Here is a 23,936-nt window from a genome sequence, read left to right as displayed (position 1 = left end):
AATAAATTTCGAAATTCGTTAAAAAATGTAATTTTAAAGTTATTTTTAAAAATTAAAAATGCAGGAAGAAAGGTTTAAAGATAGAGGGAGAAACAGTCTTAAAACTAAAGTGCTCAAATAACATTATATATCATTGCAAGGAACATATATAATTCTAGTTCCTAAAGAATTGGTGCCATGCATCAGTCTCTAAAATATGAAACAAACTGGCTAGTTATAACTACAAAACCTGAAAATGACACTAAACTATACAACATTAAATAGTTTAAGGTTTTCACCTTTTAGAAATCGAAACTCTTAAAATCTGTTGGGGACCTAATGAATATTATTTGAATGAGGAGAGAGAAAAAGAAAAATGTTGGGGTTGAAGCATGCAATAAAAGTGGAGAGTGGTAGCAGCAATGGCGAATATTATTTTAAGGAAACTACAACATTACAACATTAGGCACAAGTATAAAGTAAGCACGAAGGTTGAGGGAATGTCCCTGATGAATTAAATCGAAAAGTGTTTGGTTCTAAACTGTTTTCAAGTCCCGAAAAGCCTCTGTGCAGCACCCATGTTCTGCTGCAATTACACTGTCATCTAAGGAGACTCCCAAACCTTAACCATTCTTCACTGCCGCACACATCTTTCTTGAGATACCACGGTCTGTTCATTTTTTAACCCTACCATTTCTATGCATTCAATCATTTAAAACCCAACTTGATTACTTTCTTTTATAACTTCTCACCTCTTTTAAGACATTCTTAATTTTATGTTCTCTCGGGGGTTGGGAAGGATCAATGTCTTTGTTTTTCTTTCAAAGCTTTCTATATATACATTTATATATATATATATATATATATATATATATATATACACACTGTACCTTGTTTTTTTTTTTCTGAGGATGGTTTTGGAAAAGTAGATAAACATGTGCACTGGTGCTGAATCTCGAGGAAATATAAATGGTGAGCCTGTGATTCCAAAGGTGGGAGGAGACTATGAGGGGAATAGAATGAGAACCATAGAAGATGGAGAAAGAGAAAGAGCTTATTGTTGCAACTGTGGTACATTTATTCAAGGTCTTCTTCAACGTCTTCATCACCTTCTCACTGCGCTTAATCTTTCTATTTCTGCTTCTGAGGTTGGTGAACTTACCTAATTCTGTCACTATCACTCTCTATCTGACAGTGTTTTGTTTCTGGAAACTTTTCGTTTCTTGCTGTTTCTGTAGCTTCTTTTTGTTTAAAGGTGAAAGTTGTTGTATTTGAAAACCTCATATTAGAATTCAATCAACGAAAATGATGCACGTATAAGAGATATCGAAAGATAAATCAGAAAGTGTGACATGATATAAGAAGAGATAAAAAAGTGCTAATGATATGATTAACGGAGTTAAAATACTCATAATTATCTTTGATTAACTTATTGGGTGTGTCCTTAATGGTTGGAAGGAAACTAGTAAAAAACCATATCTATGTTTTAATTATTCTGTGAACTATAATTTGTGCTTGAAAACAATAAGATAATCTCTCATTCACGTGATGAAGAGGAAAAAAGCAAGACTTCTTATGGAGACAATTATTTGGAGTAAGCACTTCTTTTATATTGGTTTGAGTTTTTGTATTTATAAATTGCACATTTTCAGTTAGGTATCTGTAAAAATGTTGTAAAATTAGTTTATGTAGCTAGGCTTTTGTGTGTGTGTGGAAAGACCAACTTTTTAAGAAGAACTCAGACAAAAAACTTTGAACAGCTCAAAATAAGTAATATATAATCACTCACTTTTTAATTTAATTTGAATCTTTGTAATCCCTTTAGTTTATTAATCAAAGTATTTTGTTAATAGATGTTGCTTTTTGAATTTAAAAAAAAGTCATTGAATTGTATTATGTATGATAATCTAAGCTTTATTCCGTTATGTACGGATTTGAAATCTATTGATTTTTAAACCTTTTATCATTACAACTAGTTTATTTTTTAAGCAACTCATATCTAACCTTTATCTTTGAACATAATTGAGCATTCTAGTAATAACTGAGGCATGTACACGTGGATTAATTGTTTCCTTTTTTTTCATTACTTAAACAATCGGTTTCTCTTCTTGTTAGAGTCGAAATTTAGATCTACGGCTTCAACAAGTATTAGTTAAATAATATTCTTTATCAAATAAATATGCATGAGATTTAGTATACAAATCATTTAAATAAATTGAAAAACTTGATGTCTATATATTAATAAGCTCTAAAATATATATTAAAATAGTATAAATAGACCCTTGAAATCATTGAAGTAGCTTATATTTGCTTTCTTTCTTATTCTTTCACCCAAACTTTAACATGACATACAAATAATAATAATAATAAATAATAGGGCTATTAAAATATATATTACTACACTTTTTCATTCAAAAACTGAATTCCCTATATGGATCCAAACGTGTAATGATGAGTACAAATTCACAAAAATAGTTCTTGGCCCCAAAATATATAGTCTTTTGAGTGCATACAGAAAACAACAAAACTTGGAATGTCTATATGTCTATGATCATTGCTCAACAAATTAATGATGAACAACCAAAAAAATTGGTCTAGTGTTAGGGATTGAAACAGTTATATTAAGACTGCATATCTATATATATATATATATATATATATATATATATATATATATATATATATATATATATTCATTGTCATCATCATTCACAAAAGAAAAATAACATAAATTGAATAATTTGTATCCATAAACTTTTGAGGGTAAAAATACAATCATGGTAATATGAAGTGTTTCTGCTATACTAACAAGAATATGACATAGTGTTGAGAAGATCTTGGATACCCTCTTCTATGTAGCTTTTCAGGTTTCAAAAACATAAACCATATGATGCTTGAGGTTAATTAGCTAGTGATGTGGGAACTGAAATATGTATCTTACCATGGCTTAGGTTATTTTGCTGGTCATTGTCGGATTCTGGTTAATGCAACTGTTTTTGAGGTCAATTTGATATCATTTGTATTCTTCTGCTTCATCCAGATGAACCGGGACCGAAAATATGGAGGCTGTGTCTCTTTCACACCACAAAACTCCTTTTTCCCATGTTTCTATTTCACTTTCATGTCGTCATATATAATCATAATAATAATGATCATAATTAACATTGTTATAATTAAGTGATCTTGATCAAAACATAGAGAGAGTAGAACATTTTTTTTTATCAGCATAGAGTAGAACATCATAATACATGGAACTGCGTAATTAAGAATGTCATGATCTTGGTGTTTTAAACAAATTATGAATAAGATCATGATGTTCAAAGCTACGTCTATAAGGCTTAATTCTACAATAGGATTGTACATAATATGCAGAAACTCGTGGTATAGATTTTTTTTTTAAAAAAAAATAGTAATTATTGTTATTATCTTTTTGAAAAACTTTTTCAAAAGATTAATAAAATATAGTTATCTTTTCATTATAACCTAAACTATATGCGCACGTCTGTGAGACATGCTCATATTATCGCAGTTTGTGTTGGCGGCTTGTCTTGAACTAGAGCCTATGTCTGCTAGATCTGGTAGCAATTTTGCATTTCTGTCATGACTTTTTAATTTTCTCTTTGCTTCTTTTTCCTGGTGCATAATTAATGCATAAGAACTGCATATTTTATACACCTAAAGAAGTATGGCAGTAACTTTTCTTTTCAACAACTTGACCCTGCTTTTCTTGCTCCAAACCTCCATAAATTAAAGAAGAAAAAAAAGTTTCTTTAACAATTTTTTTTTATAACTTTTTGATAACGCATACGTGACAGTTTGTGATTGGTTCATTTCAGATATTTTTTTAGAATAAATTCAAACAGATTAATAAAATAGTGACACGTGTCCTATTGTTAAAAAGTTGTTAAAAAAGAGTTGTTAAAATATCATTGTCCATTAAACAATTAACAAGCTTCCATGTTCCCACTTTGTTTCTTTCCTCTCGTTATTTGATCTATTTTTTATACGTTTTAACACTTTCTGGAGAGAAAAACCCTTCTAACTTTTCTTTTCCTTTTTTCAGGTGATTTGACATTTTATAAAGTAGAAAAATTTGCATACGTAAAACAAAAAACTATTTTTTTTCTTTAATGAGTAAAATCATGGAGAAAAGGATCATGTTTGTGTGAACTTGCTTAATAGAAGAGGTTGTTTATATTGTAGAAATTTTGAAGTGTTAAAGTGTATATATCTATGTTAATTGAGATTTTCTTCCAAGTATATTCTTCTAAGGGTTTTATGGATCGTTTGATAAAAAATATTTAATGATCATCTGATACAATTCAATATTCCAATCTTATATGCGGTATATGTGGATTGAATTTTGGTTTGTCGTGTTCTTTTTTCAGTAAATAAATAATAAAATTTTACTTTCTTAAGTAAGTCTAAAACTAATATACGATTTCTTTCAATGGCAAATTTTTCACTTAAACGGAACATATATTTAATATAAAAAAATTTAAAATATTTAATAATACCATAATCATAAGTTATATATAACTTAAAAAAAGAAAATGAAAAGAATCTCAAGTTCATATAGGTTAAAATAGGATAATTAACATAAACTTGATATATTATTTGCAGCTTGATTTAGTTTTAGCATGGAACTATATATGATCCAAACCTAGTCTTGGGTAATTAACATAAAAAATTAATATAGTTTTGGGTAATGATTTGCTTGATTTTAATGACACTATATATATTTATGGAGTAAAAGGTTATATGTATGCGTGGAATGTATATAATCCAAAACTAGTCTGATATTAAGAAGTTATGTGCAAAAATCCACTTTGGGAGAGAAGATAAAGAAGAAAGAAGAATTATATTTTAACACTACATAGAAACATAATGTTTGCATACTTAAGAAAAGGAAATAGAGTTGAAGAACTGGTGAAACATGGAAATGTGTGATTGCAAAATTGCATGATAGCAAAATCTGCAGAGTTATTACAGTGGTTGTTTTTCTGCTGACAAATGTGAGAAATTCAATTGCATGCAGTTGAAAGAAGAGTTGCAGTCTCTTGCAAAGGTTGCAAGTCCTATAATAATGACTAGCCTGATGATGTACTCTCGATCTGCTGTGTCCATGTTGTTCTTGGGACGCCAAGGGAAAGTAGAGCTTGCAGGAGGCTCACTAGCACTTGGATTTGCCAACATAACTGCGAATTCAGTTCTCAAAGGCCTCACAATGGGAATGGATCCAATTTGTTGCCAAGCTTTTGGAGCAAAGAGATGGTCAGTTCTCAACCAAACCTTTTTCAGAACTATATGTCTCCTCCTACTTGTTGCCATACCCATTTCAATTTTATGGCTAAACATGGAACCAATCCTTCAAATGCTAGGTCAAGACCCTGAAGTCACAAAAGTTGCCCAAGTTTACATGGTCTTCTCTATTCCAGAGTTGCTTGCACAGGCTCATCTTAATCCATTGAGATCTTTCTTAAGAACCCAAGGCTTAACCACCCCAGTCACTGTAGCTGCATCTTGTGCAGCACTATTGCACCTTCCCATCAACTATTTCTTGGCCACATACTTGAACTTAGGGGTAAAGGGTATTGCATTAGCCACTGGTTTGAACTCTATAAACATGACTTTAGGCTTGCTGCTCTATGTTTTCTTCTCAAACAAACCACTGAAACCCTGGCAAGGAGCTACTATTCTCTCAGCCTTTCATGGGTGGAAACCACTGCTGAGTTTGGCATTGCCTAGTTGCATTTCAGTGTGCTTGGAGTGGTGGTGGTATGAGATAATGCTCTTTCTGTGTGGGTTGTTAAGCAATCCACAAGCCACTGTTGCTACCATGGGGATCCTTATTCAAACACTTGGATTCTTGTATGTGTTTCCGTTTTCGCTTAGTATAGCCTTGACAACAAGAATTGGTCACTCGTTAGGTGCAGGACAAGCCTCCAAGGCACAAAGTACTGCCATAATTGGGTTCATGACAGCATTTACTTTGGGGATCACCACCTTCATTTTGTTGTTTTTTGTGAGGAAATCATGGGGGAAACTTTTCACTGATGAGATACAAATTCTTGATCTGGTCACAACTATACTTCCCATTCTTGGGCTGTGTGAGATTAGCAATTGGCCTCAAACAGTTTCATGTGGGATTTTGTCAGGGACTGCTAGGCCTTATTTGGGTGCTAGAATAAACTTGTGTGCATTTTATCTGGTGGGGTTACCAGTTTCTGTTTTTGCTTCTTTCGTGTACAAGTATGAATTGGTGGGTTTGTGGTCTGGAATGGTTGCTGCACAGGCTTCTTGTCTTTGCATGATGGTGTACACATTGATTCAAACAGATTGGGGGCAGCAATGTAAGAGGGCAGTGGAACTGGCTCAGAAAACAACAGATCAGGAAAATAAAAATGATGAGGAAAGTGGGTTACTTGCTTCTGATCAATAACACTACAATTCATTTTTTGTGCAGTGTTAGTTAACCATCTATGTTCATTCAATAACCATCTACTGTTGATTCATCAGGATGTACAAAATTTAGAAAACCTTGCAAGTGAATAACTCATTCACAAGCGTAAAAATTGCTTATGCTATGGTCCACAATCAATCAATTTGTTGGACTCTCTTCAAAGATGCGTTCAGTCTACACCATCACTAACATTTATGTTGTGACTAGCTTCTGTCCATGACCATGGATTCCAACACCAGCATCAAACATCAAATAGATATAGACTCTTCAACGTGATTAATTAATGTCCAAAACATAGAATTTTCACTGAAAAATCGACAACTTTATATACAGCAGAATCGAGGTTGTATCCCCTCTACAACTTTGGTTACAGGCAGAATCGGTGCCATAACTTTTTTAAATTTTTATCATTTTATTTTTTTATTGTCTTAACAAGACTATATGCCTCGATTCTTTGTAAAAACCAGTGCCATAGGGGTTTTATGTTTCGGTTGTAGCGTGAAACCATTCACAGTTTAACACCGTTCATCCTCGTTTTTGGTTCCATCATTGTCATTGTGAAGGTTCTTTAACCATTCTTACGGTTTGAAATCCTCCCAAACATCTTCCTTCATTCGTGCCAAACCTCTTCCTTCGTTTGTCTAATGGCAAAAAAAAACTGCTCTAGCTAGGACAAGCCAAATTTAGAAGCAAATCAAACCATAAGTTCATGGATGAAGATTGTGGAATTTGATGGTGGTGAAAGATATAGATAGTTCATGGTTTTGATGAGTTGTATGGTGATAAAAGGTGTGTTTGGTGGTTCTCTAAGAGAGGTTGGGTCCATTCTTAGAGGAAGGTGACTAGAGGAGGCCACTTGGGTTGCTCTAGCCTAGGGTGACCTTAAAAGAGTAGTATGCCACAAAAATAACAGCATAACTTTACTCTAAATCAAAGGTGATTATATGATGGAGAACACCTTTATTTATAGACTAAGGTGTCTCAAAATGGGCTGAAACTTTAACCTAAAAGAGCCACCTTGGTTGTCTTGGAGAGCAAGTAAAAATCCTCTCAAATGAGAGAGTGATATGTAGCTACTACCTATGGAAAAACTCTCCATTCCTAGAGTGACACATGGTCACTAACAAGGAGGAAAACTCTCCAATGGGAAGCCTCCACATCTCTAGGACGAAATCTTGCTCCCTTGTCCTCCAAGCTTAGCCAAAATGTTGACCCCTTGGTCAACACACCCATTTTGGACATCCAAGCGTAGTCAACTTTAGCCTTGACCCTTTGTTGACTTGTTTGGTCAAAATCCTATTCTACTTTGCCAAAAATACAAGACCTAATTGAAATCCTATACTACTAGGCCCACAATTCAAAGCCCAAATAAAATCTAGACTACTTGGCCCATAATACAAAGCTTAAATAAAATCTAGACTACTTGGCCCAAAATACAAGGCCCAAAATTATTTTAACTCTACTAAATCTTCATGATGGCTTTAGATGACCTAAGAGAAAGGGTATAGGTCCATCTTTCATAGATGTCTCCAACTCTTCATGAATGTGCAAGGTCATTGCAAGAGGTATGCCATCATTGTCACTTCGATTCTCCATTGTTAGAGGTGATTTTTTGTTGCTTTCTTTTTTAGTTTTGGAGTTTGTTTTGGTTCCTAAAAGTAATATTTTGTTTGTTTGTTTTTTCAGGTTTGATTTTTGCAGTAGTGGAATTTTCTACCATTCTAAATGTGAGTTGTCCATTGTTATCAGCCTTTAACGCTCCCAGGTTCTTATTTTGATGTTTAAAATTTAATTTTAAATGGGAACATATAATTTTGTTGTAGGTTGTAATTTTGTGTATGTTAGATATGTGATTACTTGAATGCTTAATTATATTTTTGTATTGAATTAGCCTTAGTTTCTCGTTTAAGATTAAATACAAAAATTATTTGTTATCTCCAAGTTGTTTTTGAAGAAATGTACTTATATTTATTATCTATGATAAATTATTTATATAAAATTGGTTTATAAAGTTACTTATATCAAATCAACTTTTGATTTCAGCTATATGTTTGGTGGAACTAACAAGATGAGATTCAATGATGTATATGGGTTCATTGACCCCCACCTCACTCACGAAGGAAATAAATTTGATGACATCCAAACATACGCCACTAGTTGCTTTGCAAGGGGAATGAACTATATTTTGTCTCTTATATAGCTGGGTAAGTGAAGTTTGTTACCTTGAAAGTTTCACCTATGATTTTAATATATAACAATTAAGTTTTTACCAATTTTAAGCACCAGAAATAGCTACTTTTGGTTTTCCTACTAGATAACATTGTTGTATAGTTTTGCTCATTGCACAAGTCTCCTCCCAAACATCTCAGACAAGTTGTAGATTTATAAAAACCTCAATGTTTGAACTTTATTTGTTATAAAAGTGTATCCTAAAGCCATTTTTTTTCATAGTTCTATTGCAGCGCATATGATGTTGTCAGGGAAATCAACAGTTACAGCTAGAAAGCTTGCATGGTTGGCCATTATTAATTTTTGGTATTTTAGTCCATACTTTCTTATAATAGATTTATTCTAACGATCTTCGTTAACATTTTATAATTATGATGATATATTGATAGCTCCATCTATGGTGCTATGTCACGGATCGTGAGCTTCCAAATGAAGGATTGATGGCAGCGGACGTGAACGACAAAGGAAATGTAATTCTACAACGGGATTGTTTGAAGAGTGGACGATGAGATGCAGGAGGTGCTTTCGATGGTGATGGATCTAACTCAGAAAGCCTTCTCTCGAAAGGAAGCTAGAGGAGAAATGGATATAAGCACTAGGTGAAGTGACTCTCGGTGATGAAAGAGTTGGAAGCAATTGCTCAGCATTTCTTTTCTCTCAAATCCAAAAGTGTTTTACAATGAGAGGGAAGATGAAATTTATAAATCCATCTCCCTCACGTAAGCTAATCTAAATGGTGCTGAAGAATGCCACCAATCACAGATCCTATTACACGTGGCATCATATGCTAAATGTGCTGAAATTAAGAGCTTCTAGAATCACACACGTGAAGAATATGAAAGTTGTGCTAGGAGCGCTGAGCTGCAAATGTGGGGCGCTTAGCGCCAATCTGTCAACCATGTCTTCTAGCCTTTCCCTGATTTTGACCATCTTGGGTCATTTGCTAGGGCTCCTGGCTTCCACTCAAAGCAGGTAAAGAGTGTTTGACCGTCTAGTGGCAACTCTTCAAGATCATGTTGAAGCTTTTTGGCCATCCCTCTGGTAATGGGACCTTGAGATATCATAGTGGTAGGACCCCGCGTATCATTTCCTCCCTCTTGAGAAGGATTTGTCCTCAAATCCAGAGGGGTGTTATCTTCATCAGAGTCATATCCTACAAAAGGTTTAAGGTCAGATACATTAAAAGTAGAATGGACTCCATATTCTGGCGGAAGATCTATTTGATAGGCATTATTATTTATCCGCCGCAAAACTTTAAAGGGGCCATCTCCTCTAGGATTGAGTTTGGATTTTCTGAGAAATGGAAATCTCTCCTTTCTAAGATGTATCCAAACTAGATCACCTTCATCGATGACTACCTTTTTTTTGCCCTTATTGTGAATCTTGACATATTTCTCATTTTGTTTTTGAATTTGACTTCTAACCCTTTGATGTAATTCTTTGATAAACTTAGATTTAGATACTCCTTCTTGATGAACAAAGTCAAAAGAAGTAGGAAGAGGTATCAAATCCATAGGTGTCAAAGGATTGAAGCCATATACAACCTCAAAAGGAGAAACTTTAGTAGTTCCATGAACTACTCTATTGTAGGCAAACTCAACATGAGGAAGATATTCATCCCAAGATTTGTGGTTGCCTTTTAGAACTACCCTCAATAATGTTGATAGAGATCTATTTACTACTTCAGTTTGGCCATCTGTTTGGGGATGACAAGTAGTAGAAAAAGATAACTTAGTCCCTAATCGAGACCATAAGGTCTTCCAAAAGTGACTAAGAATTTTGTATCTCTATCAGAAACTATAACCCGAGGTAATCCATGAATTTTAACCACATCTCAAAAGAATATCTTGGCAATGTTGCTTGCATCATCTATTTTGTGGCAGGGTATAAAGTGAGCCATCTTACTAAAACGACCTACTACCACAAAAATAGAATCAAATCCCTTGGTAGTTCTAGGAAGTCCTAAGACAAAGTCCATACTAATTTCTTCCCAAGGGGTTGAAGCAACATGTAGAGGAGTATATAGACCATAAGACACTGCTTTAGAATTTGACTCTAAACAAATGATGCACTTGTAGCATTGTCTTTGGACATCTCTCCTCATGTGAGGCCGAAAGAATTTTTCTTTTAACATGCCAAGACTCTTTTCCACCCCAAAGTGACCCATCAAACCACCCTCATGCATTTCTTTGACAAAGAGCTTTCTATGTGATCCTTGAGGTATACAAACTTTTCCTTCTTTAAAAAGATATCCCTCTCTCACATAATAACCTCCTTGAGCTTTGTTGAGACATTCCTTATAGATATGAGAAAACTCAGGGTCATGAGCATACAACTCAATTATTTTATCAAAGCCAAGAATTTGAGCTTCCAAGGTGGCCAAAAGATTATTTTTTTTTCTTGATAAAGCATCTGCCACTACATTGGATTTTCCCTTCTTTTATTTGATAACATAAGAAAATTGTTCAATGAATTCTAACCATTTTGCATGTCTCTTTTGTAACTTGTGTTGGCTCTTCAAATATTTAAGTGATTCATGATCACTATGAATGATAAACTCCTTGGAAAAAAGATAATGTTCCCAAGTTTGAAGAGCCCTCACAAGAGCATTGAGTTCTTGTAATAATACAACACCTATGCCAAAACCAGAAGCATCACATTCTAGCCCAAAAGTTTTTTGCAAAATTTGGTAGAGTTAGAATTGGTGCTTGAGTGAGCTTCTCTTTGAGTAACTCAAATTCTTTTTTTTGTTTTTCCCCCCAAAGGAATGTAACATTCTTTTTCACCAACTCATTGAGAGGTGAAGCAAGACTAGAGAAATTAGGGACAAATCTTCTATAAAAACTTGCTAACCCATGAAAACTCCTAACTTCTCCTACATTCTTTGGGGGTGGCCAATCTTGGATGGCCTTTATTTTCTCAAGGTCAACATGGACCCCATTTTTATTGACTACAAAACCTAGAAAGATGACACTATCAACACAAAATGTACATTTATCAAGATTTACAAACAATTGATTAGTTCTAAGAATTGTTAAAACAACTCTCAAATGTTTTTCATGATTTTGCAAATCTTGACTATATACCAAAATGTCATCAAAATAAACTACTACAAACTTCCCAATGAAATCCCTTAAGATATGACTCATTAGTCGCATGAATGTACTTGGGGAATTAGTTAAACCAAAAGGCATCACTAACCATTCATACAATCCAAACTTAGTCTTAAAAGCAGTTTTCCACTCATCACCTTCTTTGATTCTGATTAGGTGATATATGCTCTTAAGATGTATTTTGGAGAAAATTTGAGCCCCATGTAATTCATCCAACATGTCATCAAGCTTAGGGATGGGATGTCTATACTTTATTGTGATGTTGTTGATAGACCTACAATCACAACACATACGCCACTTTCCATCCTTTTTGGGCACCAATAACACAGGCACAACACATGGGCTTAAGCTATTTTGAACCCAGCCTTTATCTAACAAGTCTTGGACTTATGACTCAATCTCTTTTGTCTATTGAGGATTAGTCCTATAGGCATGCCTATTAGGAAGAGTTGCCCTAGGGACAAAGTCAATTTGATGCTCTATTCCCCTTAATGGTGGAAGTCCAAGTGGAATTTCTTTGGGGAAAATATCATCAAATTCTTTCAAAAGTTATTGGATTGAAAGAGAATGAGTAGAAGTCTTAGACTCACTAGATGTGCATGTGAGTGTTCCTTGACATAGAAGGAGGTATGAAGGTCGCTCAACTTGAAGAGTATTTTCTAAAGTCTTTTTATTTAAAAGAGCTTCAGGTTGAGTGACCTTGTAGGAGGGAACACTAGACTCCCATACCTCTTTTTAATCCTTAAGGACTACTTTTTTCTCTCTTTTTTGACTTTTTTTTTTGTTCTTTTTCTTGTTCCCTAGTGAACTTCATTTGTGCTTGATCTTGTGCCACCTGGGCAGGTGTCAAAGGATGAAGCACAAATTTCTTGTCTTTTTTGTGCAAATTTATGGTATTGGTAAGACCATGGGGTATAGTGTTATGATCAAATTGCCATGGTCTTCCCAATAGCACGTGGCAAGCTTCCATGGGAACTACATCACAAATAACTTCATCTTTGAAGTTCCCTATGGAAAGTGCCAACTTAACTTGAGTCTTGACTATGATATCCCCATCTTCATTTAGCCAATGAAGTTTATAAGGTTTGGGATGGGGTATTACAATAAGATTCAATTTTTCAACCAGTCTTGTGCTATAACAATTGCAACAAGATCCACTATCAATAATGAGAGAACAATAATTTTCTTGAACTTTACATCTTGTATGGAAGATGTTCTTTCTTTGTGATAGATGTTCTAGATTTGGTTGACTATTAAGCACCCTTCTCACCATGAGAAGTTAACAATCATCCGCAAACACTTCCTCTTCTTTTTCTGTCTCACTCTCACTGTCACTGGTGGGGGATTCACTTTCGCTGCAATAAATGTCCTTTCCTCTTAAAATGATGGTTCTTTTAGGAGGACATTGAGCAGATATATCCTTACCTAGAAATTTGAAACACTTGATCTCACTAGTGCGAGTGTGTGAAGAGGGTTCTTGTTTGGGTTTCTCAACAATCTTGGCTAGAGGTTTGAAAGGCTCTTTTTCTTTAAAACTTTTTCTTTCAAAAGAGGGTTGAACTTGAGCTCTCTTGAGAGAGGATTTTCTCAAATTTTGTTGTTCTACCTTGATACACATTTGGACAAGACTATCCAAATCTATATAAGGTAGTAGTTCAACTTTATCTCTGATTTCATAATTGAGCCTACTAAAAAATCTAGCCATTGTGAGTTCATCTGTTTCTTCAATTCTTGCCCTTATCGTATACAACTCTATCTTTTGTCTATATTGTTCTACAGACATAGATTTTTGTTGTAGCATTTGGAGTTTATCCATAAGCTCTCTATGATAGTAGGAGGGAATATGTCTCCTCCTAAGGGCAGTGATCAAATCATTCCAATATTGTATTGGAGGATTTTGGTGGCGCCTTCTTTCCTCAACTATGGCAGTCCACCAATACATAGCATACCCTTGAAAGCTTAGGGTAGCTAAAGGAACTTTCCTTTCTTCGCTAACTTGGTGGCAAGCAAAGAGTTGCTCCACCTTCATCTCCCAGTCTAAAAAGGCCTCTACATCATCTTTTCCATGAAAATGAGGCAAGTTAACGTTAACTTCTCTAGGGGGAGGGGGTTCTTGCATTTCTTGCCTATGCCTCCTAGAGGAAGAATAATCTCCATAATAATCTCCTACCCTAAAACCTTCTCCCCCATTATTGGATTCCCCATTTCTACTTCCCCGCACTCTTCCTTGCTCATCTCTCATGACTCTTAATTCATCTTGGATGATGGTGATTTGTCTTTCTCTATCTTGTTGAGCATATTCCATTTTTCTTTCAGTATCAATTCTCCATTGAGTTAACTCTCTAAGTTGATTTGAAATGTCTTTGAGAGTAATTTGTTCCTCAGAGTCACTAACTCTTGGAGAATGTCGCTTTGACATTGTGTGATTGTAAACGTTTTCTTGTGTTACAACTACTTAGATTTCACCAAAGAACAAATTTTAGGTAAGGGAGGTGAACCACTAGGGTTGCTTAAGTACCAAGCCTTTTCCTTGCCAAAAGTGTTCTAGGCTACTTACTTGGTTATTGTAACTCAAAAATCACTTCTAAGATCACAAAAAGAAGACTCAAATAAGACTCTAAGGCTACCTATGCGAGAATTCAAAGGCTTAAAAGAAATGAAAATGAAAAGGTGAGGTCTCCTAGGTGAGACTCAGACTTTGAATCCAAGACATACTCATCGTCTACTGATTTTAAATCAAGCAATTAAAGCAAAGTTGGCAAATGATAGAAGAACACTTGTGAGTTCTTTCCAATCACTTGCATGAATGGCCTCTTACAACAAATGAAATTGTAACAAAATTACAACTTGTGAGAAGAAAGAATGGGGTTTGAGAGGTGCAACTTTGGCTGCTCTTAAAAAAAAATTGGTTGTCTCTGTTGCAACCACACAAAGCTCACAGTTGCTGTATGGTGAAGTCTGATTTGCAGCTATTAAATCTGGTGTAGAAGCCACAACTCTCGGCAATTTCCAGCAGGAAAATTCTGCAGCACCGTAAGCCACTTTCCTTTGTGCTTTCCACCACTTCTCCACTCCCTAGGAGGCTACCGAAGGTGAAGACCCTGGACAGACCAATTCCAGTCGAATGCACCTCAAACAGATCACAAATCACTCAAGAATTAGTGCAATCAGCGAATCAGATTATCATAATTTGCTGCAGAACTAGACTGCACTACAACACCTTTTATCAAATAGGTGGTAGGCAAGATAGCCAAAAAATTGAAATTAAAGCAAGAAAAGGAATGGAAACACGGTGGCACAGCAAAATGGAACTTAGGAATAGTTCTAGCATGGATTAACAAAACAAGAAACAAAAACAAGCTGCAATTGAATCGAAATTGAAGGCAAACAATAATTGGTCAAATCTGTTTGATAAAATGCCTAAGTGAAAGTCAGTTTTGGTACATCAGAATTTTCCAAATTCACTTGCACTAATCATTCAGCTTTTTGGTTATTTTTGCAATGTTTAACTCGTTGATTCTATTTCTTTCATTTTTATCACACTTGACCAATCTTTTGCTAACAAGTTTAAGCTATCATAATGCACCAAAATCAGATTACACATTAACATTATCTATGCAGATTGCACTCAACAAAGAAGGCTAAATCTGGTGGTTTAGACAGTGAAATTTATGCAGAGTTGTTAAAATCACAATTTCTTTGCAGAACCAAGTTTCAATGGTCAAAATAAACTTGTTGAAACTGACTTTTGATGCAGAAACCAATCTGTGCAGATTGGGACTGGTGAAACCTGATTATGCAGCCAATTTAAACAACTAAACCAACCAGAATTTAGGACAATGAATCAAATGACATTTGGACTAACAATTGCATCCATATTCATCATTTAAAGCTTGAAGAAAGTGTTGGAATTAGTGGTAAAGATGTTCAACAATGGTCTACTACTGAAACAGAATTTAAAACACCAAAACTAGACCACAAAGCTATACAGTTCGGTCAACTGCAGATTTGGATTCAATGTAAGGTTTCCAATGATGTTACCAAGCCTTTTGTAGAAGCAATTCAGTGCTTACATGGTGTACATCATGTACTAACTTGATTGAGCATTCCAACACAGATTCAAAATTTGCAATTCAAAGCAATTAACAACAACAAAAGAGAAATTACAGTTCTGTGTTGGATTTATAAGTCTGAAATGATTAACACAACACTAGAGCTCCTTAAAGAATTTGTCATAGCTCTTTTAGTGTGCAGTTAGTGCTCATTCATTCAGATATAACGGATGCAGCAGTAACACGGTTTAACTAGATTTGAAGAAAGAACAAACAATTACACATGACAGAACAGTACTGGAAAGGATGCTCAAACCAAAAATGACTCAAACACACAAAGTTGGACCTATTAAAATGATGAAATGAAATCAAAATACAGATAGCACGAAAGAAATGACACAAATAGAACCGAAGAATGAACAGAAGATGAACGAAACAGTGAAATAGATGCAAGGACAGTACAAGAACTTTAAAGACAGTGTGGATTTTAAAGAAACGACACTTAGCTCACGTTAGCAACTCGAACCTGGCTCGGATTACCACTTGATAGCTCGATCTACGGTGCTATGTCACGGATCGTGAGCTTCCAAACGAAGGATTGATGGCAGCGGACGTGAATGACAGAGGAAATGTAATTCTGCAGCGGGGATGTTTGAAGATTTGACGGTGAGATGCAGGAGGTGCTTTCGGTGGTGATGGATCTAACTCAGAAAGCCTTCTCTCGGAAGGAAGCTAGAGGAGAAATGGATATAAGCACTAGGTGAAGTGACTCTCGGTAATGAAAGAGCTGGAAGCAATTGCTCAACATTTCTTTTCTCTCAAATCCAAAAGTGTTTTACAATGAGAGGGAAGATGATATTTATAGATACATCTCCCTCACGTAAGCTAATATAAACGGTGCTGAAGAATGCCACCAATCACGAATCCATATTAATAGTGGATGGAAACGGTAATATTTAGTTTTATTGAATTTTTTTCTTCTTTATAATTTGGAATTCATATAAACTAATTGAAATCAGCAGAAATTCAATTCTTTTCTTTTAATTCCCGAGAAGTCCCTTAATTATATAAGGAAAGCACTTGCAAAATATGTAATTCAAGTTTACAATAGTATGTAGTTATTAGGATATATAGTATATAGTTATTAGGATATATAAGTTGAACATTAACATATTAATACTAAGTTGATTTACGGTTATAATTTTATGTACATTGAATTGATTTATGGTTAATTCTAATTTTCATTGAAAATGATATTCTGGAATGTATTTCTGAGTTGTGGATACTCTTTTTATATGCAGATCTATTTTTGTGATAACAGATGTTACAAAAACAAACCCATCTTTTAAAAAAAACATCTTTTATTTCCTCAGTTGCAAACACAACCGCTGCCAAAACCCTTCCTTTACTACCTCAGTACAAAGCAATCGAGGCAATAAATCGAAGTAATAAACGAAAAATTAAAAAAATTAAATAAACATAAATTACACTTTGGCGTCTTACTTGCAAATAGAACTGCTACCAAAAACCCCTTTATTGCCTCGATTGCTTTGAATTGACACAATGGACCATTTTCTTTGCCTCGGTTCACAATCGAAGCAAAATAATTATCCTATTTTGCCTCGACTGGATATACTTCGTGTAAGATCCATGAAAATATTTACCTTAATAATAAATAATGATAACCTGAAATGTATCTAAAAAATGGTAAAATAAATGAAAGAAATCCGATAGTTGAAATGATAGTACCTAACTCCCTATCAAGCTATTAGCTGCTAAACTCCTGTGCATTTGTGATGGAGGTTGCTTTGAAGATGTTTCTTCAACAAGAGATGCTCTCCAAGGTGTGTTGATGAAGCTCTTCAAAGGACTTCATGTGAGATGATGAATGTTGCGAAAGCTTTTCAAGATGAAGAGATGTGGTTGATAGTGTTGGATGACTTAGGTAGTAGTACTTCTAGGAGGTGAGGCCAACCATGAAGGAGAAGGTAAGAATAATTCTAGAGAAAGACATTTCTTAGAGTGAGAACTGAGGAGAAAAAATCTTGCAATTTTGGCAAAAGGACTTTACATTCAATCAAGTTCTAAATCACAAGTCAAAACTGACCCTAAACATAACCATTACTCTCATTCTCTGAGTACCAACATGTTTCACTACTTCTCAGGCTTGGTCCATGTTCATTCTTCATCAAATTCGCCATTTTCCACAAAAATACATTCTAATAATCGATTATCACTTTTGATAATCGATTATCTCAGTGAAAATTACCCAAAAACATCATGGAGGAGGGGATAATCAATTATCATTCCAGATAATAGATTATTCTCACAACTAGACTCAATATCGATGCGCAGATAATCAATTATCACTAATGATAATCGATTATTGCCTCCTAGAAATTATTCAAGCATTCAAACATACACGCATTAACCCTAGATCACTTGAAACATACTCCACACATCATACAATGCATTCAAGCATCACATACCCATGTAAACATACTCAAACACATATAATACATTACTTGAATTATCCAAATCCTATCATTGACATGTTATACTCAATAAAACCTAAATATAATGCATATGATTATTACCAAACCCTTACACATATATTTGCATGGAAAAGCCCCAAGCCTTATAATTTTTCTCTCCTTTAGGATCAAATTCTTTTCTTGGGATAACCCAACAACCATACATACATTCATAGGAAAAATCCAACACAAATATTACATAAACCCTATGCCCATGCATACACTAACCCTTGCCCAACAATAGCAACATACAACAATAATCATAATCATATAAACATATATCAAACAAGGATTATTAATCAAAATAACTAAGAACACATATAACATACAACAATAAACAAACAAAGGTAAGTTTCCTCGTACCTTGGTCAACCCTAGGGCTTTGTATACACCACCACCAATCTTTAAGGTTTCTACAGTTCTTCCTTTCCTCTCCCAAAATTGCCTTTCTTTCCCTTTCTCCCTCTCTCTCTCTTTTTCATTTTAGTTGTAGGTTAAAAATGTGCAACCCTAGTTTTCCATTTCTCCTTTTTATCTTCTCTTATTCTATCTTTATCTTATTTTATCTACTTTTTAAAATACCAATAACCACCAAAGAATTTAAGGTCACGTAGCCCACATCTTATTATTTAGATTTATTTTTCTTTCTTTGCTCTTTATACCCCCATAATTTAATTTCTACACTAATTAATGAGGGTAAAATGACATTTATGACCTTGGGCCCAAAATACAAATTAAAACCAAAAGTTTATTATAACTCTCTTTCTTTCTAGAATTTAGCCCACACTTATTCAATCCTAAATCACCCTTCTACTCTCAATCCAACACATCATATTAGTAACAATGCACCACACAAATAATCCAAATAACAACATACACATCATATGTTCCACTTAATCAATAATAACATTAAATAATAAATATAATAATTATAATTCTAGAAAACATTTAATCATCAAACACCAATTACCAAACAAAAATGTTTAAGTCTCATAACAACATTATTTCCAAATTACCTGATTTTCCTAGGGTCTTACGAGCAATAACATTGCTAATAGCTCATCATCTAATACAATTTCCATAGTGGTCAACAGATTCACCATATTCTAATAACTACTCAAGTGCTCTAACATTAAGGAACCATCATTATATTTCAAGTATATTAGCTTCCTATTAAGGAATACCTTGTTCAAGGAAGTTTTAGACTCAAACAACTCACTTAATCTCTTCCATAAGTTTTAAGCAAGGGTCTAACCTGATACATGATGATAAATATATTGATTTATCCATTGCTTGATCATACCAATAGTCTTCCTATTTATCTTCTTCCAATTTCCATCAAATTTATTTATTGGTTTAATACTCAATTCCTTAAGAGGATCATACAAGCCTTTACAAAAATAACAAATCTTCCATGTGGGATTTCTATATATAATAATTTGTAGAATCCAATTTAATCATGGTCTAACACCATCTCTATCTCCAATCTTTAGAGCAAAGCCAAAGATTTTAACTAAAACTCTGATACCAATGATTGGAAAGATAACAAAAATAACAAATAACAGGCGAAAGCAAAACTTATATCAATTCCTCCATTTAGAAATAATATACAAAACAATGAGAGACACAAAATATGCACCAAAATATTTTAACGTGTGAAAACCTCAATATGGATGAAAAACTCACGGGACCTAATATAATAAAATATTCCACTAAGAAAAATTAATGAGTACATCATAAGTTCTCTTGAAGCTTCTACGGATCCATAGAAAAGTGTTATCTTCACCATCAAGGTGGATAGCAACACAAGAAATTCCAATATGTACTTCACTAAGCAATAGAGGGAACCCTAATATATGAGATGCAGAATAAAACATTTTCTCTAAGCTAGCTTCTCTATACAAACTTGTACATAATACACTAGTTGCTCTCTTCTTCACTCTCTAGTTGCTTCTTTTCTTTTCTCATCAAATGCACTCACCACTTTTGTCTCTTTATATTCCACTCTTTTCTCTTCTAAAAACCTAATGCAAAGAGTTACATTATGATGGAGACTCTATCCAGATGGAAACACACAGAAAAGAGCTTCAAACTGGAAGGAAACTGTGACAGTGTTGGATGCAGCGGAAAATATGGATTGATGTAGTGTTTGGTGCAATTAAGTGGAGGAGAAGTGTATGGGAGACTTATCTCAGCTCAGAAGGCCTTCCTAAGATGGAAGGAAGCTTGAGAAAGGAATAAGAAGTAGGAATTCAAAGGTGACTTAAGAGCAAAGTGGCTGGAAAACAATTTCAGCAGCATAACATTCAAAGCTCAAAAGTATTTCATCAAGGTATTAGCCCTCCTATTTATAGATGAGGGGAGCCCATAATCTGATTTATTTTCCCCCCAAAACCCAATACAATTTGTTACAGAGACAACTCTCAGAAGAAGCAATTCCCACGCTGGTAGGTGCACAACACATATTGTAGTCCACGTCAGCAATTCATGCTTCTTTGCACACTGGTTTGCACGCTGGGCCACCTAGGTCTTTGGCTGAGCGCAGATCTATTTTGGCCATCCGCAAGCCAAATTGCTTTTTTGTTTCCCACGCTGCTTTTAGGCCCCTTGTTGTTTCAAGCTCCTCAAAGTCTCCAAGCTTTATTTTAGGCCCTAGAAAACAAAGTAAAACATATTAAAGATAATCCTTCTAAGACTTAGAGATAGAAACTCAAGAAAGCTTTAGAAAGTCTTTCTTTAACTTCCCTTTCTTAGTCTTAGCTTGAGTTGCTACTCCTTTGAATGGTTTCCTTGATTAGGATTCCATCATACCCCTCCTCTTGAAAAAAATGATTTGTCCTCAAATCGGAAGGTATAAAGAAGCACAACTTGGTTTATTTCCTCCCTCCTGGATCAAAACTAAATCTACAACAAACAAAGATGAACATTATTAAAAGGATGTATCCAAACAAAAGAATACAGAATGAAGGCCTTTTATCTTTGAAAAAGATTTTCTTAGAAGTATCCTTGGCCTTTATTTTATTTTCACTTTGTTTTGAACATTCCCCTTCATTATATGATGAAACAAAGTGATTCTTTTGAGAAGAAGATTCAAGGTATTTACCTTTGGGTGAAGAATTTAAAAGCATGCATACCTTCTTCTCCTTTCTCTTTCCTCCTTTAGAAGGTTGCTTATCCAACCTTTCTTCTTCTTTTCTTTCTTTTTCAATTTTCATTTTTATTTTTATTTCATCCTCTTTCACTTGTTGAGGTGTAAGAGGAATCAAAGTTATTTTACTTCCTTTGTGGAGAAAAGTTATCTTATTTGTGTATCCATCATGAGTGGAGTTATGATCATATTGCCATGGCCTACCTAGTAGAACATGCCCAACATCCATTGGCACAACATCACATAAAATTGTTTCTTCATAGTTTTCAATGGAGATAGGTATGTTTACTTGTGTTTTGACTACTATTTCTTCATCCTCTTTTATCCATTGAAGCTTGTAAAGCTTGGAATGAGGAATAGTAGTTAAGGCCAATTTTTCCACCATTCTAGAACTACAACAATTACAAGAGGACCCACTATCCATAATCAATGAACAAGTATTTTCAAAAACTTTGCATCTTGTGCGGAATAGATTCTCCCTTTGTGATTGTTCTAATTCTATATGCTGACTTCCAAGAAGTCTTCTCACCAATAACAACTCTCCTTCACAAGGTAAAGCCTCTTCCTCATATATGGAAGTATTTGAATCACTAGAAGAATCTTCATCTTTATTTTGATGTTCTAGGATATAAGTAGACCTTTTGTTAGGAAACTCAGAAGAATAATGCCCTTTGTAACCACATCTAAAACACTTGGTCTCTTTTATCTTATCATTTTTTGAAGATTTTCTAGAGGGATATTTTTCTTTTTCTTTTTCCCTAGGTCCCTCTTCCTTTGATTTGGAGGGTTCACCCTCCCTCTTAGACTCTTTCCTATGGTAGGAAGAATCAGAATAGTCCTTTTTAGAGGAAGTTTTCATCTTCAATTGTTGCTCTACTCTAACACAAAGTTGGACTAACTCATTGATATCATTATAAGGTAAAAGTTCTACCTTATCTCTTATGTCATAGTTGAGTCCACTTTGGAACCTAGCAATTGTTATCCTTGGTTCCTCTCTTATCCCAACTCTCAACATGAGTAACTCCATTTTTTTGCCTATATTCTTCAACACTCATGTTTCTTTGTTGGAGTTTATGGAGCTTGTCCATTAACTCCCTATCATAATAGGCTGGAACATGCCTTCTTCTTAAGGCAGACCTTAACTCATTCCAATACCTAATGGGAGGTAAATGTCTTAGCCTAAGGTCCTTGACCAAGGCTGTCCACCAATATAGAGCATAACCTNATCGTATACAACTCTATCTTTTGTCTATATTGTTCTACAGACATAGATTTTTGTTGTAGCATTTGGAGTTTATCCATAAGCTCTCTATGATAGTAGGAGGGAATATGTCTCCTCCTAAGGGCAGTGATCAAATCATTCCAATATTGTATTGGAGGATTTTGGTGGCGCCTTCTTTCCTCAACTATGGCAGTCCACCAATACATAGCATACCCTTGAAAGCTTAGGGTAGCTAAAGGAACTTTCCTTTCTTCGCTAACTTGGTGGCAAGCAAAGAGTTGCTCCACCTTCATCTCCCAGTCTAAAAAGGCCTCTACATCATCTTTTCCATGAAAATGAGGCAAGTTAACGTTAACTTCTCTAGGGGGAGGGGGTTCTTGCATTTCTTGCCTATGCCTCCTAGAGGAAGAATAATCTCCATAATAATCTCCTACCCTAAAACCTTCTCCCCCATTATTGGATTCCCCATTTCTACTTCCCCGCACTCTTCCTTGCTCATCTCTCATGACTCTTAATTCATCTTGGATGATGGTGATTTGTCTTTCTCTATCTTGTTGAGCATATTCCATTTTTCTTTCAGTATCAATTCTCCATTGAGTTAACTCTCTAAGTTGATTTGAAATGTCTTTGAGAGTAATTTGTTCCTCAGAGTCACTAACTCTTGGAGAATGTCGCTTTGACATTGTGTGATTGTAAACGTTTTCTTGTGTTACAACTACTTAGATTTCACCAAAGAACAAATTTTAGGTAAGGGAGGTGAACCACTAGGGTTGCTTAAGTACCAAGCCTTTTCCTTGCCAAAAGTGTTCTAGGCTACTTACTTGGTTATTGTAACTCAAAAATCACTTCTAAGATCACAAAAAGAAGACTCAAATAAGACTCTAAGGCTACCTATGCGAGAATTCAAAGGCTTAAAAGAAATGAAAATGAAAAGGTGAGGTCTCCTAGGTGAGACTCAGACTTTGAATCCAAGACATACTCATCGTCTACTGATTTTAAATCAAGCAATTAAAGCAAAGTTGGCAAATGATAGAAGAACACTTGTGAGTTCTTTCCAATCACTTGCATGAATGGCCTCTTACAACAAATGAAATTGTAACAAAATTACAACTTGTGAGAAGAAAGAATGGGGTTTGAGAGGTGCAACTTTGGCTGCTCTTAAAAAAAAATTGGTTGTCTCTGTTGCAACCACACAA

The 23,936-nt window shown here is 34.7% G+C and overlaps 1 protein-coding gene across 1 annotated transcript; it reads left to right on the top strand.

Annotated features, from left to right (window-relative positions):
* The first annotated feature begins 325 nt into the window (after window positions 1-325).
* LOC106753062 (protein DETOXIFICATION 53-like) lies at window positions 326-6,600 on the top strand. The gene is made up of 3 exons (XM_014634849.2): window positions 326-647; window positions 909-1,127; window positions 5,018-6,600. The coding sequence occupies exons 2-3, from the start codon at window positions 915-917 to the stop codon at window positions 6,419-6,421; spliced, it is 1,617 nt and encodes a 538-aa protein (XP_014490335.1). The 5' UTR covers window positions 326-647; window positions 909-914; the 3' UTR covers window positions 6,422-6,600.
* Window positions 6,601-23,936: the final 17,336 nt, after the last annotated feature.

Source organism: Vigna radiata, unplaced genomic scaffold (assembly GCF_000741045.1).
Source record: "Vigna radiata var. radiata cultivar VC1973A unplaced genomic scaffold, Vradiata_ver6 scaffold_91, whole genome shotgun sequence".
NCBI lineage: Eukaryota > Viridiplantae > Streptophyta > Magnoliopsida > Fabales > Fabaceae > Vigna > Vigna radiata.
This window is presented reverse-complemented; position numbering and strand designations above follow the sequence as displayed.